The sequence below is a fragment of the Rhinichthys klamathensis genome, unplaced genomic scaffold (genome assembly GCF_029890125.1).
Source record: "Rhinichthys klamathensis goyatoka isolate OS25496 unplaced genomic scaffold, OSU_Roscu_1.1 h1tg000059l_1, whole genome shotgun sequence".
In the NCBI taxonomy this organism is placed as follows: Eukaryota; Metazoa; Chordata; class Actinopteri; order Cypriniformes; family Leuciscidae; genus Rhinichthys; species Rhinichthys klamathensis.
The window spans coordinates 4,794,302-4,810,223 of record NW_026606604.1 but is presented as its reverse complement, the minus strand read 5'-3'; the positions used below and the strand labels follow the sequence as shown (position 1 = coordinate 4,810,223).

The following is a 15,922-nucleotide window of genomic DNA, read 5'->3' as shown; positions in this document are numbered from 1 at the left end:
AATGACATCTGGGGCCGAATCAACATCCGGCCCCAAGGACAGATTTCAGATCATTCTGAAAAACAAGAAGGTTAATGCTTCCCTTGAGCAAACATTTAATGCTGATCCAAGTTCTTCAACTAACTACATGAGGTAATTTGCATTGATATATTGACTAATACATGGGTGTTGGCTTATCAGGATCATCATTTACCCATTTTTCAATTTTCTTTGGCATTAACCCCCCCAACAAACTTGCTTTGTCTCAACTTCTCTCCCCAGTTTCTGTAGTTGTGCTTTGTTTTAATAAGAGTAAGTCAGTAACAGGCTGGCAGCTCTTGCTCATTGATCCAGGCAAGCACATCTCCCAGCTGGCTTAAGAACCCAAGCTTGCCACATTGATTGGAGCAAGTGAGCCTTCAGCAAGCAGGCGGCCTCCTGAGAGAGCTTCGCACATTCACACGGACACACACGCCGCCTGTAATCTGCTTTTATGGGCTTTTTTTGTGTTATCAACGGGAGGGAATTTTAGAAACACAATGCAGGACACATGGCCCAAATTTATGCAATGACTCTAATGCTAATTTACTTACAATTCACTTCAGTGCATACCAGGATAAAGTTAATGTGTTACTAGGCTATTTTTTGTCATTTGTTTATTAAGTTTATGTGGGCACAGACAGGGAACAAGGTCATTGTTGAATATAAAAAAAAATGATTAAAAGGGTTTTTTAACTCTTGGTTATCCTCACTTTTGGCCCTTTCGACTTTTAGAAATGACCGTACATTAAAACACTTCTAAAAGTAACTTTATAATAATTTGTCAAACAACAATGCCCTGGGGTGAACACACATGCATTACTGAAGGATTCTATCTTTCATTGTCTTTATCTCAAAACTATGGATACCCATTTCTAACCCATAAGAAAAAAATCCATTGGTAAATCGTAATTATGACATAAAAAGTCATAATTAAGACATCAAAATCCAAAAAAGTAAAAAAAAAATGTTTAGTCAATTATGAATTAGTATCTCATAATTTCAACTTATGTCATAATTATGACTTTTTGTCATAATTATGACCATTTATGCCATAGTTATTACTCTTATATTATATAATTATGACTTATATCATCAGAATTATAACATGTCACAATTATGATTTACCAAAGAAAAAGTTTTTTTTTTTTTTGCACAATTTGACAAACAGCTTGATTAGAATTTATGTGCAATAAAATATGCCATTCACAAGAGTTGGGGGCCATTAAAAGTTCATTAAAGAGAGTTTTAGAGCTAATGGATGGAAGATTGACTTAACCTAAATTTTCTTCTAAAGCTATTATATGGCTTCTGAAGACTTGGGAAATAGTGCACAAATCACACTTTTTTTCTTTTCTTTTTTTTTTTGGAGCTCGACAGTTCGATACAAAGTATAGTCCAATTTGCAGACGAAATCCTGGTGACCTTAGAACAGAACGTCTGACTGACTGCCTAATATATTTGATTTGTTTTGTATGTGACTCTTAGGGTTGGATTTATCTAAAATAGTTGATATACAATAAATAGGAGGTTGCTAAAAATTGGCCACTCATTCATATAATAGCATGGCAGTTGTCGCATAAAATCGTACAGACAACACTGGAAAAATTCATGGAAAACACACTACTTCTTAAAACATGAGCAGAACAAATTGTGTAAATGTAAATGGTTTTACTGAAATTGAATATACAAAATAAACATTTTGTTTGGAACAAAATGCATGTGAGTAAATGATATAATTTTTGATTTGTGGGTGAACTATACCTTTACGGCATGAGAGACGCCCAAGATGAGTTTTCACACCAAAACAAGCCTGTCATGTGCAAGAAAGACATGTTGTTAAACTCTGTGCTCCAGAACTCGTGCTTCGTGTTATGAGACTATTTACATTGTCATCAGATTTTTATTTCAAAGCCATTCAGACTATAAAGACTATAAAAACAGAAGGATGGCAAAGACACAAGGCAGACGTGTCCTGTCACCCACAAGGATCTCCCTTACGCACCGAGAACAATCACATCCCTGGGGCCTGCAGAGGTGGCATGAGAGACAGACAGCTTGCCCTACTTTTTCTGAAGTCTCTGAACAATAATAATAAAAACGGCTCTACAGAAAACAAGATGGAGCCCACTCTAGCTCGAATCATCTCCTGTTGAATACGGATTGTGCAGATAAATCAATAGACATGCTTTCAGATCATGAACGAGAGACTCAAGACTAATTTTGAAGCAGGACATAGAGCAGAACTTCGGTATCTCAGTGTGTAACTGTAAATTTGTTTAGTCACCATGAAATCATAATGGACAATTATAAATGATTTTTCCTTGCACATAAAAAAAGACAATCAAAATACCCTCCCCTCCCTCTTGAAGCAACATCTCTTCTTTGATGATGTGTTTACTGGCCGTGACGGCGGGATAACCTGTCACTCACATGACATCACAGCAACAGCAAATCACAACCATCCAATCAATTCCCGATGGACAAAATCAAGGCCGGCCCTACATTTTTTTTTTCTTGTTCAAAAAGCCATAACTTCACATGTACTGGTAATTAAAAGAGATTCACATTCTGTTTATCAGGTTTTTACATTTGAAAATATGTATGCATTTACCCCTTAAAAACTCATTCTAAATATTTTCTTAGCCCGTCTCAGCACTGAGGGTGTTTATGTAAGTTGTTAGCCTGCCTTTTCAAGTCTTATCAGCATAGTACTAGAGCATGAAACTTACATAACAGGCAGCGAGGAGCCAGCGGACAATTGACTGTCTGTGTGGCTCTTATTGCCAGTTTGCATCTCTCTACCACAATAATTCCACTGGTTTGCTCAGAGGCCCCATTGATTGAACCAAGAACACAAAAGAGCATGATCACCAACTTATTATCAGATTGTGATATAACAAAGCCCAGTGGAGGAAAGAGATTTCATCCTCTTGGTTGAACGAGACAGCTGAAGGTCTGAAACAACTTTTTGTTTCTCTTTGCCATTATCGTTATAGGTTTAGACTGCAGTTCTTTTACATTTAGAACGATTTTATAGAACTATATCTTTATTGTTATAGTCATCTTCCTTGGTGTGAACTGGAGTTAATATTGAAGGGGTTTTCAAACAAACCATGGAAACCATTGAAATCACAAAATTATGGAAGAATAAATTACATTTTCCAGTTCAATTTATGCTTTCGTAATTTTGTGACTTCTATGAAAAGTTTCATTATTCGCTCCTTTCTTCCTTTGATTTCTGCTCCAAGAAACTGGTACCGTCCAATAAAGTGTTCGTGCCATGTTGTAGTTACCGTAATTAAGAGATTCCCATTTGTAAAAAGCATTCACGTCCTCGTAGAACTCGTAATGAGCCTGTGCCATCTAGAGTTTAATGACAAAACTTAGTATATTACCCAGTCTGAGTAGAACGTCACGTGTTGTCATCTCGAAATTACGGTTACGACATGGTGTGAATGCAGCAACTGATTAAATATTAAAGGTGCTCTATGTAGCTTTTCTTCTAAAATGAATCCTTTTTTTATTGCCTGTGTGTGAAGGGGTTGTAATCACACATTACAATGATCCACTTGTCGGGTTTTGCTATTACCTCTGAAGGCCAATATTCATATTTATATGTGAAGTCTCCGGGTCGGATTTACCGCGGAATCCAACGGATGTGACGTGCATCCGCGCTCCCGAGCCTCTCTCCTTATATACAGTCTATGCGACCGACGGCACTGCAGCTGACGACATGGAGTCTGATAACACCCCAAAACGACCTGCCTCCAGCACAACACACACTCCACAAATATATAAAAAACAAAAAAAAAGTTTTATCTGCTGAAGCTCGTCAGGCCAAACGCGATTCCGAAAACACGGATCAACATCGGCAGAGCTTTTGAATTATTAGTAAACTCTAATGAAATAGCAAGGTAAACTAAATGAGACATGAAATGAATATAAAAGACTGTTCCAGGATAAGAAAAAGTAGGTGCTTTAGGATGTATACTTGTTTTATGTACTAGATCTACGTTATAGATCGTTACGCTATAACGTAATTCATCCCACTATCATATTGTTTATAATAAACATTTCCAGACACGTTCAGTACAGTAATGCTACTTCCTACTGTCTTACTGTTACACTGACATTGTTCAGTCTAGTTCACCGTTTTCGTTATCATATTATACATTCACCTATGTTGACATTGCTGATTGTGAAAGATACACAAATAGTTAGTGAAATGCCTTATGCTAGATAACACACATGTCGGCTAAATGCAGTCAATGTAACTTTTTCATGGTACGAGCATGGAGCATTAGCTCAACGTCAAGCTGATAAAAGTAGCCTATTATTGTAACATTGCAGTGTGAGTTTACATGAGTTTCCAGCATGTTGTGTGTGATGCTTTCGCCGTTGCATTGAAAGTCTCCGTGTGGCCGGTAGTGAATGCTCGCTCTTGAGATCGCACACGAGCACGAGCGCTCTTGTTGCAATCTGAAACATCACCACTAGAGGCCGCTAAAAAATACATAGAGCACCTTTAAATAATCAATAATACATGTTTTGTTCTTAAATGTAGTTATATGTGTAATTTAAATAATTTACTTGAATGCATGTATAGAATTTGAAATTATACTATTTTGTTCTGCTTTCTAAAAACTGGTCCCAAATCATGAAATCAAATACTTATTCTGATAACTGCCATAGATTTTATCATAAAGAAAAACAAATGTTTATTTTTATTTTATTGTAGATGTCATGTGTATATTTAGTTTGTTATTTTTATATTAATACAAGTGTAAATTTCACTAATAAATTTCACTGTCTAATAAGTCTGAGTCAGCCTAATTGTGTTTTATTAATTTAATCAAATCATAAAGCACTACTTTTTCTTGGTTTTGTTTCAGAGGTTTTCCTCATGACAACAAACTCAATGAGCAGTTTGTCTTCAGTATATAATCAGTATAGAAGATGCCCACATCTGTTAAAAACAGAAACACACGCTGACTCATGGTCAAGAGACACCAATTTAGCTTGAATACATTCCAGTAGCTGGTGTTTGAGGGAAGTCCCATGGTGAGCAAATGAAGAGTGAATTATTGGTCACATTCACACACACAATGAGTCACAACTAAAATGTAATTCCTCATCAAATCAAATATATGCAGGAGTACAAAAGCCCTCATCACCAGCACTATATAGAGAACACATTGTCAGACCTCGTCTGATGCTACAGACTACTTACCTGGGCTGCGTTTCCCAAAAGCATAAGCTAAGTTGATCGTAAGACCATTGGTAGTAATGGTTCTATATCTGCTTAGCCTTGTGATGCTTTTGAGAAACGCAGCCCTGCTTGATGTTCCTGTCTACCTTGCTAGCTACTGCTATCTCCAGTCATCACGTCATTCAAGTTGTCTTCCAGTCATCCTTCGTCTCAACGTTGTTCCCTCACTGTAAACCGCTCAAAATACTTAATTGGTTTGAGTAGAAAAAACTTAAATTAAACTAATTAGTTCAGTCAAATTAACTTTTATGAGTTTAGCACTTTCTTTTTCTTTCAAGTTCACAGAATGGATATATTTTAAGTAAACTGAACTGTTTCTTTGTTTTGAGTTTTATGAAATTATTTCTTTTAATTTAGACTAACTTAAGTTTAACTGAAACGGCTGGGATGTATATTTCCCAGCATGCTTTGCCGATGGCACTCGAAAGGGAGAGTAAATGCTAAAATTAAGTGTAATGCAATGTTTTTTTGTGCAAGATTAATGTTAAGCGGGTGATTTAGTAATGATTAATGTTTTGTTATGCTAATTTAGAAGAATTTCTGTTAATGTTGGTTTTAGGATAGTTACCATCATGGTGACAAGTGGTGCATGAGCTTGATTTGAGAGCAAATAAAACCTTTATATTGCTGCAAGTGTTACTGTATAGAATACTATTGTTAAGATGTTAACGAAATAGTATGTTAGCAAACTAGCTTGATAAGCTAGCTAAGTTTATACTAATAAAAGTGTTCACATTAACATTACATGAAATTTTAAGTTAAATGTATGAATTAGTTTACTCAAACATTTCAAGTTAAGAACAATTCAAATGTAAAAATACAAAATATGTGTGCTCCAATGTTTCTGAAAGACAAAGACTCAAAGTTCTCATCTGCTAACAATCTCAAGTATTATCAAGTATCCTATTATACATTGCGTCCCTGCCATATCTGCAAATAAACCTACCTGTTTGTGCAGTTCTGGTCATTGCGTCCAAGCCTGAGCATTATAAAAGTGTAGTAAGTTAAGAGACCTAGATGTTACTTGGCCGATCAGTAAGTAACAATTTCATCTGCTATTCTCCATACAGAATGTTTCAGAATCTTTCACATTTGGATTTATTTTGCTGTGAGTTGGAAGTCAGTAGTTGCTACTGTTTATGTCTGTCCTGTTCTTGTTAAGGTTATCAGAAAAGGAATATCAAGTGATTTATTTTTTAGCTTTGCAGGGAGGACAAATAAAACAATAGACATCAGATACAGCTTACAATGGCATATTTAACACTGTCTGTGCAGTGTTACTATAAATCATTTATAGATGATTTGAGTCATGAGAAGAGAAGGGTCTCTATTTACCTCATAATCTCTCACAGACTGACCTATTTATCAGTGTATCTGAAGTACACTCCAAGAAAAAGTAAGTGAATATTAGTTTTGTGTGGTGTATAGTTAAGGAAACATGTTTTATTATATATTACTATTATATCTGATATAATATTTACATTTAGTAACTTTCTCTATAAAAGGAACACTATGTAACTTTTGCGGTTAAAAAACTGCATGCAGTTTGCGGAAGAATATTACTTTGGTTGTGTTTCGGCTCTGCGTGACTGCGGATGAATATGACCCTTCGCAATAGATAATGCTTTACAGTGAGCTTTCTTTTTAGAGAGATAAATATGGCAATTTATCTGTTGAATAAAATACCTTACTCACCTGCGAAGTAATAAAAATGCCATCACGCAGCTTTTACAACATTTCAAATCCCTCAGTTCTCCTCATCTTCGAAAAGCAAAGCCAAAATTGATTCTCGTTTTATTGCGAGCTCTGTTGTTCTCTTTTTGCCAGCAGACTCTTCTGCGTTCATCGATTTAAAAAAAAACAACAACAGGTGATTACCCGGAGTTTCGGGATTTAGCTGCTCCATGTCAATCTATCTCATTCGTTGTAACAACTAATAACCTATGCCACGACTTCCACAACATACACATGTAGGCCTAAATAACTTTCTCAATTTGCAGATATGACGAGACACGGACGGGCGAGTGACGTATGTACGCAATATCCCGCGAAAACCACACTGACAGGTCTAAAATATTAACAATTATAATAGGCTTACCATAACCTGGGTAACAAAAATGATTTAGGATGTTGACTAATTATTGTGATAATTTGATTTTTATTTTTATTTTTTTTAGTTATCCTGCTCCTGCCGATCGACTGTCCTGCACAGTTCATCTCCAACACACCTGCCTTTAATTTTCAAGTGATCCTGAAGACCTTAATTGGTTGCTTCAGGTGTGTTTGATTAGGGTTGGAGATGAACTGTGCAGGACAGTCGATCGGCAGGAGCAGGATTGGGCACCCCTGGTGTATAGGCCTACTGTAGGCTACTGTGATTAATAGAAATGTATCAAGGATGCATGGGAGTGAAGTGTTCATCTAATCCTGCCTAAATTAAGCACATGACCACTGCATCCAGCATCCCATTATGGGGATTCATATGGGATGTGCCCATAAAGGGATAATCTAAGGATTATATAAACGTGAATTCATGAAACATCCATTTAAAGCTTCATGTCATTGAAGGATAATGTTTAATTCAACCCCCACTCCCTTCTAACAGTCTTCTCATCAGCATCACAGAATGTAATGTCATAGTTATGAGTCAAAACTATTGCTCAACAGTTTGTAGGGATGGATATTAAATTGTGTGTTCCTGGAGTGAGGTATAAAAACAAACAAAAGCATTATGTGCCATACATATTTTAATTGAACCCAACACAAACTCACAACCAGTAAGCTGGCGATTCAATTTGCAATTCAACATAGCCTAATCTAATATTATTTATAATAATAATTATAATTATAATAAAGATGTTGAATATTCTGTCATGAAAACACTTTAGCATGATTAGACATATACTTCTACACTCTGAAATACATCTAATACTGTCAAAACAATTAACCTAATCAAAAAAGTCCATCATATTGTTTTAGATAACTGTATAAAAATAATGATTAAAAATAAATAAATTATTTGTATATTATATAGGCTACATAAATGTCATTTTAAATGACTAAATTAATTAATTCATAATAAATTAAATATGCAATTGAATAAATAATCAAATTAATTATAACAAAATATGCATTAACAATAAATGATAGTTAGTTTTAAAATATAGAAATTTATATATTTTTTTAAATGTGTCACGTTTGTGTCTTTGTGAGTCAGCAGAGAGGTGCGCCACATGCAGATCAGCACAGGGTTCAGTGTCCCTGCAGAGAATGCTGGGTGCCCTGCCCTGCCTGTGTCGTGCTCCGACGCCTCTTCTCTGTATTCGTTGCAGAGAAACATCAAACACCACACCGTGCCGCAGCACAGTGCAAAACTCTTCTGAGGTCTGCATTAATAAACCAGAAACCATTCATTTTTAATCCTCTGCTGAAATGTAATTTGTTTCTATTTTAGAGCTCGATAAGAAATAGAGCTTGAGGGTTGTTTAGACTCTTCTGTGCTATTTGAGTCACTACTTCATGGCCCGTTACACACCTAGAGGCACTGGTTTGGGTCATCACGAAAACTGATACAGCAAATACAACTTTTGAACTGAAATTGAACCTTCTTGGTTCAGGATTAGTTGTTGTAAAACAGATGAAAGCACATTTTAACTGCTAAATGCAATTATGCATAATATTCATGACTATGCAAATCACTGATGCCGTTTATTTAAAGAAACACATTTAAACCAAATATAGCTTTCTCTTAATGCAATACAGTGAATGAAAACCATCTGTGGTCTCCCAGTGGCTTACATTATTGGTAGTATATATAGTGTTAATTTACACCAAAACAAAAGATAACGTATGCCATCATCCCCGAAAACCTTATTTTTGTCTTATATTCTTAATGAACTCAGACAAGCTCAGTGCCGACTCGTTTTCCGTCCACTCTTTGTCATGAATTTGAATGTGTGCAGAGAATTGTGTATGATTGAAGGCCACGAAGGATACACTTGATGCATCCTTCAAAATGGACCTGAAAGAAGGAGGAGGAACAAAGGCTTCCTTCCAAGGATCCTTCAAATTGAGACGTCTTTTGACAAAGTTTGATGACGTGGCTGCCGAGATATGCAGCCTATAGGATGCAGCCTTCCAATTGAGAAGCGTGTGCACTTGCAGTCTTGTGGACTTACAAACTCCACATCTACCCACGTCACGAATGTACTGTACTGTATGAGCTTAGGGTTCCATTTGGGACAGAGCCATGAAAGTAGAGCCGCTGTTGTGTGGCAGCATTGCCATGGTGACAGTGAATGTCTGGAACATGGGTGTCCAAACTTGGTCCTGGAGCTGAACTCTGCAGAACAGTGGCCCTCAAGGAACAGGATTGGACACCCCTGGTCTGGAAAAAAGGAGAGCGCTGAATGCTGCGATTGACCAATTAGGAACAGGTATTCCAGAAAGCAGTAATAATATTTAATGTCTGGCATTTTTACAAAGAGGTGCATTGGCTTTTTGGCATTGCTTATTTGGATGCCAGGCTTAAAATCCTGAAGGTTTGGTGTGGTTGGCAGACTGTGTGAGCCATTACGTTTGTTTGTTTGCTGATTTGTTCTCATGCTGTCGGCTTGGCTGGAGGGGCAACATTCGCTCTAATTTCTGACAACTGCAGAAATCATCCTTTTAATATATCATTCCATTCATATTCCTGCATGAAGACCCTTAACTTCCCCTCTAATTCCCCAGATTATATCCAAATTAAAGGGTAGCCCATGATCTGCAGTTCACTCTTTTCTCGTTTTTATTTAACAGATATATTTCTAACAGTGATTTGAATACGTTTTAGGTAAAAAATGAAACCTCATGATGAATGAATCCTCTACATTTATTTATTAATTCATTTGTAGAATGTTGAGACATTTGTGTACAGTTTTTTGCTTCATAAATGTATAAGCTTGAAAGATATTCATATTTCATGCACAATAAACCATACACTGAACATTATGAATACAAAAACAAACAAATAAATATTCAACTGAAATGTTGAAAAAAAACATTGATGTAATTGTAGTGAGAGTGCTGTTGAACATACTCTGAAATTATATTTCCTAATCATTTCATTATCAACAAAGGCATAATCACTTATTGCAATGAAAAGCATGTTAATGCAGATGTGTGAAACCCCTTCCCCAAAATAACATTCAGTCTGTCCTTTTATGATTATGTGTTATGCCTCTGTATCTACACATACCCTGTCTGTGTCGATGGACTATTAAGAATTAGATGATAATGTCATAACAAATATTCAGATATAAAAAATACAAATACTGATTTCGGTAAAAACAAGCGTGCCTGGGTTTAAAAGAGGTGGAAACTCCCGCAATGGCACAAGAGAAAAGTTCATGCAAAGAGAACCGTATATATTAATCTGTACACGACACCAAAAAACAAACAAAAAAACAGTCATAGAAAAGACGCAATAAATCAAACAAGAAGTTGTACTCCTGCTTCTCATTTTCCTTCCATTGCTGTCATTCTTCAGCTCTTGCTGGCGTTTCAGTGGCTTTATTCGCTATAAAATGTATTCTGGGTATTTGATCAGTCAAGGATTGAAAATGGAATGTGTGTAGATATGACAGCAGTGAATAAATGTAATCAATCTCCCCTCGATTACATACATCATCCCATTTCCATGCAAGATATAGCTTATTTCTCTGGAAAGACAGTCAAGTGGTGCTGAACTGGACAGCTCCCTTGAATGAGCAGCTCATAGTATGATAGATGCCTATGAAACAGGGGCTTCGGTTTGCTGATGTAGGGATGAAATCTCACACCCAGACCCACGGCTTCTACGAGACAAGGGGCTAAATGACCAGAAATCTTGAGCAGCTTTCTTCACAGCGGCAGTTTGGGATGGGTTTCAGTTGGAGAATTGCCAGCATCTTCAAATCTCACTATTTTAACCCACTGCCCAGAGTGGCTCTTCATCCATCATCCTGTACTTGTACACTGAACCATCATCTTCACCTCTCGTTCACATGCACAGGCGACAAGTGCTTCAAACCAGTGATTAAAAGAAAAGGTTGACGAGGTGTAATCATTCAGGTTTACACGCCAGGAGTTGACTTGTCTGTCATTCCTTTGAGAACGTCATCTATTCTGTCATCTTCAATGACCACTGTGGAGAGAGGACACAGATGTTATTTTAGAGCTTTTAAATAGTAAGCACGAAGTAAAGAAAAAAAGGGATATATCTATGTTTCAACAAGAAAAGAGCTATTTTGGAAAACTAAAGCCTATAAAATACTGTAATTGGTTAACTGTAGGTTACCTCACCATATGCAGTGAAAAAATATATTAGGTTCAACAGGAAATGCAAATGTAAATTTTACAATATTTTTTTTTATATTGTATGTGCAAGAAAAAAAATCTTTGAATTACCATATGATTGAAATAATACATTTTATCAAATACATGTATCAAAAAATGTTTTGTTGTTCTTCATATTTAATTTATTAAGATATTAAAATTGTACATTTAATGCTTTTTTGTATCGCGTTTTAGTATCATGCGTTGACCTGATTTCATTTTGTTTGTGTAACCTCTGTTGTTGCACACAAACAATGTTATTAGCCATTTTTACAGGTAAGACCCATTTTGATGTTATGGTGGTTATCTGTATATTGCTGATACATACCATGTTTTGCCCTGCCAATCTGCCCGAGTTTCGGTGGCCTTTTGGACTGTGATGTTCCGAAGAACGAGTTCGTGTCTTGCAGTCGACAGCTGAAAGAAACTTCACTGTCCGCCCCGTAGCCGTTCATCTTCCCCTCGTTGTATGGCAGCACTTCGGACATGGCTACTCAAGTATAGGCTACTAAAGTTCCCAGCTAAGGTCGTATGGAAAAACAAATATTATTTAGGGGTAGATATGAATTTAAAAAAAAAGTCTTTTCAGGCTACTTTTCCCCCCTTCAGTGTCGAAAGATAAAGTCCAGCTAAGACCCTGGAATAATAACTATCTCTCCTGGCCGAACCGTCGGGTGTATCTGGAGAGAGGAGTGCTGCGTCCGACTGCTGGTGAGCTCTTGAGAGAAATAGAGGGAGATCCCGAAACCAGAGAGGAAACCCAGACGGAAAAGTGAAGTCATCCATCCGGGTTTGAATGGGGGAGGGTTGCAGGCAGGGAGAAATAAATAAATAAAGATGCGCGAGTTAAATAGTGCGTAAGCTTACGTTTTGCTAGGATCTAAACTAAGAAGATGCATCTATTTTAGTATTTAGTATGAAATCCGATATTTCTTATTTTCAGCGTTTTCCCTCAATTTGACTATGTGGAACTCACTATGTGTTTTTTCCTTTGCTATTACATCCCAGAAGTTTTAAAGGGTCAGTTCACCCAAAAATGAAAATTCTGTCATTAATTAGGCCTACTCACCCGCAAGACTTTCGTTCATCTTCAGAACACAAATGAAGATCTTTTTGATGAAATCTGAGAGCTTTCTGTCCCTCCGTTGACAGTTACGCAACTACCACTTTCTTTGACGCTTCAAAAAGTTCATAAAGAAATTGTAAAACTTACCCATATGAATTGAACGGTTTAGTCTTGATCACTTGATCGCTAACAGATTTAGGCCTTGTCCACACGGACACAGGTATTTTTATAAGCAGAGTTTTTCCTACAGCGTTTAAAAAAAAAATCCCGTCCACACATGCTCGGTCTCCGTCTACATGAAAACGCAAAAACACGCTATCAACCGCGGTCAAGAGCATGCCACGCCAGCAGGCGGCGATATAAACCTTAACCGTAAAGCCACGTTGGCCAATCAGAAGCGCAAATCTGACGTCAAACACAGCGGATAACGGCGCACACTCTGACGTCGCAAGGCAAAAACCCCGTTCCCTTTCGAGAGGTTCCTCCTATTGCGTAAGCTTACGCTATGGGAAAACTCCTTTTCTCGAGAAATATTGAAGTCTTTATGTAAAACGCATTGCAGCTGCACAGCATACAGCAATGAGCGAGGCAGCTCGGTCATTGGCTGTGCTGCGGCAACTTGCACGAACCAATGACGGGGCGACTCTGAACCCGCTTCCAATGAGCGTGCTTCGCGCCCACGCGCGTCAGAGCCCGCCGAGATGGGCGTGGCCAAGGGCTATATATTGGGCGCCCCGTCGTCTGAGTTCTTTAGATTTAATCTCCTTCAGCAAAGAACCTTCTCTTCGCTGGATCCTCCGGATTTATTGGAGTCTTTTCGCCGCCGCCGTCGACAAGCCTACAGCAGGACTGCTTCGAGGACGCCGGCGCCTTCAGCCGCCTTCGATCGCCCTTCTGCTAAGCCATCCGGCGCGCACCATCTATATCCTTTTTCAAAAAGCTATCAGTGTTCGCCCCCGCGACACTTTTTCTAAAAGAGTCAAATTTCTCAAGGCGTTGTTTCAAATGCCTTCCTGCGCCTCGTGTCGAGGCCCTCTTCAGGACGGGGATCGTCACATCATCTGCGCCCGCTGCTTGGGACCGGACCACGCAGAGGCTGCCCTTACTCGAGGCGGATGTCCCGAGTGTGACGCCCTGGGCCTCACCGAGCTGCGCGCTCGCTTCGCCGTTTTCACCGCGAAAGAGCCCACCTCTTCCGTGCTGCCATCTCCTCTAGTCGAGCCGCGAAAGAAAAAACGCCGCTCACAGAGGCCGCCGGAGCACGCGGTTTGCAGTGATGTCACGCCGGGCCAATCCCCGCGTGCTTCACCAACACCCGAAGACTCCCCGCCGCCAGTCCAGTTCACACAGGCGGACCAGCACCCCTCCAGCGGAGCGATGGGGCTCGTCTCGTTTGGCGCGTCAGGGGATGACGATGATAAGGATGACAGTTTTTCCTGTGATGCTGCATCCGACGATTGGCCGGGCTCGTCCTTCGACCCCGCGCCATCGACATTAGCGGGCACGAGCGCGGGCTCCAGCATGGACTCTGAGATCGTCCGCATTCTCTCTAAGGCCGTGGAAGACCTCGGGCTCGATTGGTCTTCCCCGGAAGAACCCGCCCGCAGCCGACTGGACGAGTGGTTCCTGCAGGGGCGCCGACAGGCCCCTCGACAAAGACCCTCCCCCTTCTTCCCGGAAGTTCACGACGAACTCACGAAGTCGTGGAAAGCCCCGCACTCCGCTCGCCTGATGCCTTCTTTTTCTTTGTCGCTCTCCTCTGTGGACGGCGCAAAAGAAAGAGGCTATGAGGGGACTCCGCCCCTCGAGGAAGCTGTGGCCAATCATCTGTGTCCACCCTCCAACGCTGGATGGAAAGCTAAAGCTTCTCATCCCTCGAAGCCTTGCCGATCTACTTCAGCTCTCGCCGGTCGCGCATACGCCGCCGCCGGCCAAGCTGCATCAGCGCTTCACTCTATGGCTGTCCTCCAGGTTTTTCAAGCCAAACTTCTCCGCAGTATGGACGAGTCTGGACCCGATCCTGAGGCATTTAAGGACCTACGCAGCGCCACTGACATAGCGCTGCGAGCTACAAAAGCCACCGCCCAATCCATCGGCCGTGCTATGGCTAACCTGACTGTCCTTGAGCGCCATCTGTGGCTGACGCTAACAGAAATGAAGGATGCAGATAAGGCGTCTTTTCTCGACGCGCCTATCTCCCAAAGCGGCCTGTTTGGACCAGCGGTGAAGGAGTTCGCCGAGCGCTTCACCGAAGCCCGTAAGGACTCACAGGCTATGCGTCACTTCCTGCCCAAGCGATCTAGCTCATCGCAGAGCCGCCAACGGCCGCCTCAGCAGCAGCGAGCTAAGACGGCGCCCCCCGTCTCTCAGCCCAAACCTGAAACGGATTTTCGACGCCGCTCGCGCTCCGCCAACAGGAAACAGCCGCCCGAGCGACGGGGACCTCGGCCCAGGATTGTGCTGAACCCAGAGCCTCGTAAGTCCTCCTAGCTACAGGGAGGAAAAGGGAGAGCGCGTGTCTCGCAAGAGCCGGACCGTTCTCTCCAAAACGTTTAAAGCATTACCCAGTCCCCTTACAGGCGGTTGGAAATGTCTATACAGCAGCCAATGTGCCAGCCACACAGCTCGCCCACCTGCAAACAAACGCCGTTTTTACGGCGACACACAGAAATCACATAAAGAGCTATTTTCTGCCTGTGTCATTAAAGGGTCACGTGTCCACACCAAAGTGCGCATTCCCACATATCAAAACTGTAAACTCAGTGCCAAATGTTTTCCCAGCTCAGGCTGGACGCCCCATAAATGTAGATTGTGTGCCAACTGTTACGTATGCACCACTACACACAAGCACTGTTCCCACAGTTATAAACACTTCCCCAGTAAAAGCGGGAAGTTGTATAAGAGTAGCGCGTGTGCCCGCTGTTATGCACGCACCCCATCTCACAAACACTGTTTATATGGCCAAAAACCTCCCGCCACGAGCGGGAAGTTTTATGAAAGTGGCGCGCGTGCCTACCACAGTCTATGCACCCCCACCCATAAGCACTATACACACAGTGTTAAACATTTCCCCATCTCGCTCTGTGAGCGTTACAGCGAGCGTGCCTGTAATCTCACACGCACCCCTGCACTCGGCATTCAACAAAGCTGCTCAGCGCGCGCCCGCGCCGCTGACAGCTGTGAGCTCGGTATTAACACAGAACGATTCGCTG

The 15,922-nt window shown here is 40.3% G+C and overlaps 1 protein-coding gene across 1 annotated transcript; it reads right to left on the bottom strand.

Annotated features, from left to right (window-relative positions):
• Nucleotides 1–10,754: 10,754 nt before the first annotated feature.
• camk2n2 (calcium/calmodulin-dependent protein kinase II inhibitor 2) lies at nucleotides 10,755–12,398 on the bottom strand. Its single transcript, XM_056248794.1, has 2 exons — nucleotides 11,973–12,398; nucleotides 10,755–11,453 (listed from the first exon to the last, which is right to left on the bottom strand). Exons 1-2 carry the CDS (start codon nucleotides 12,130–12,132, stop codon nucleotides 11,383–11,385), a joined length of 231 nt encoding a protein of 76 aa, XP_056104769.1. The 5' UTR covers nucleotides 12,133–12,398; the 3' UTR covers nucleotides 10,755–11,382.
• Between the last annotated feature and the right edge of the window lie 3,524 nt (nucleotides 12,399–15,922).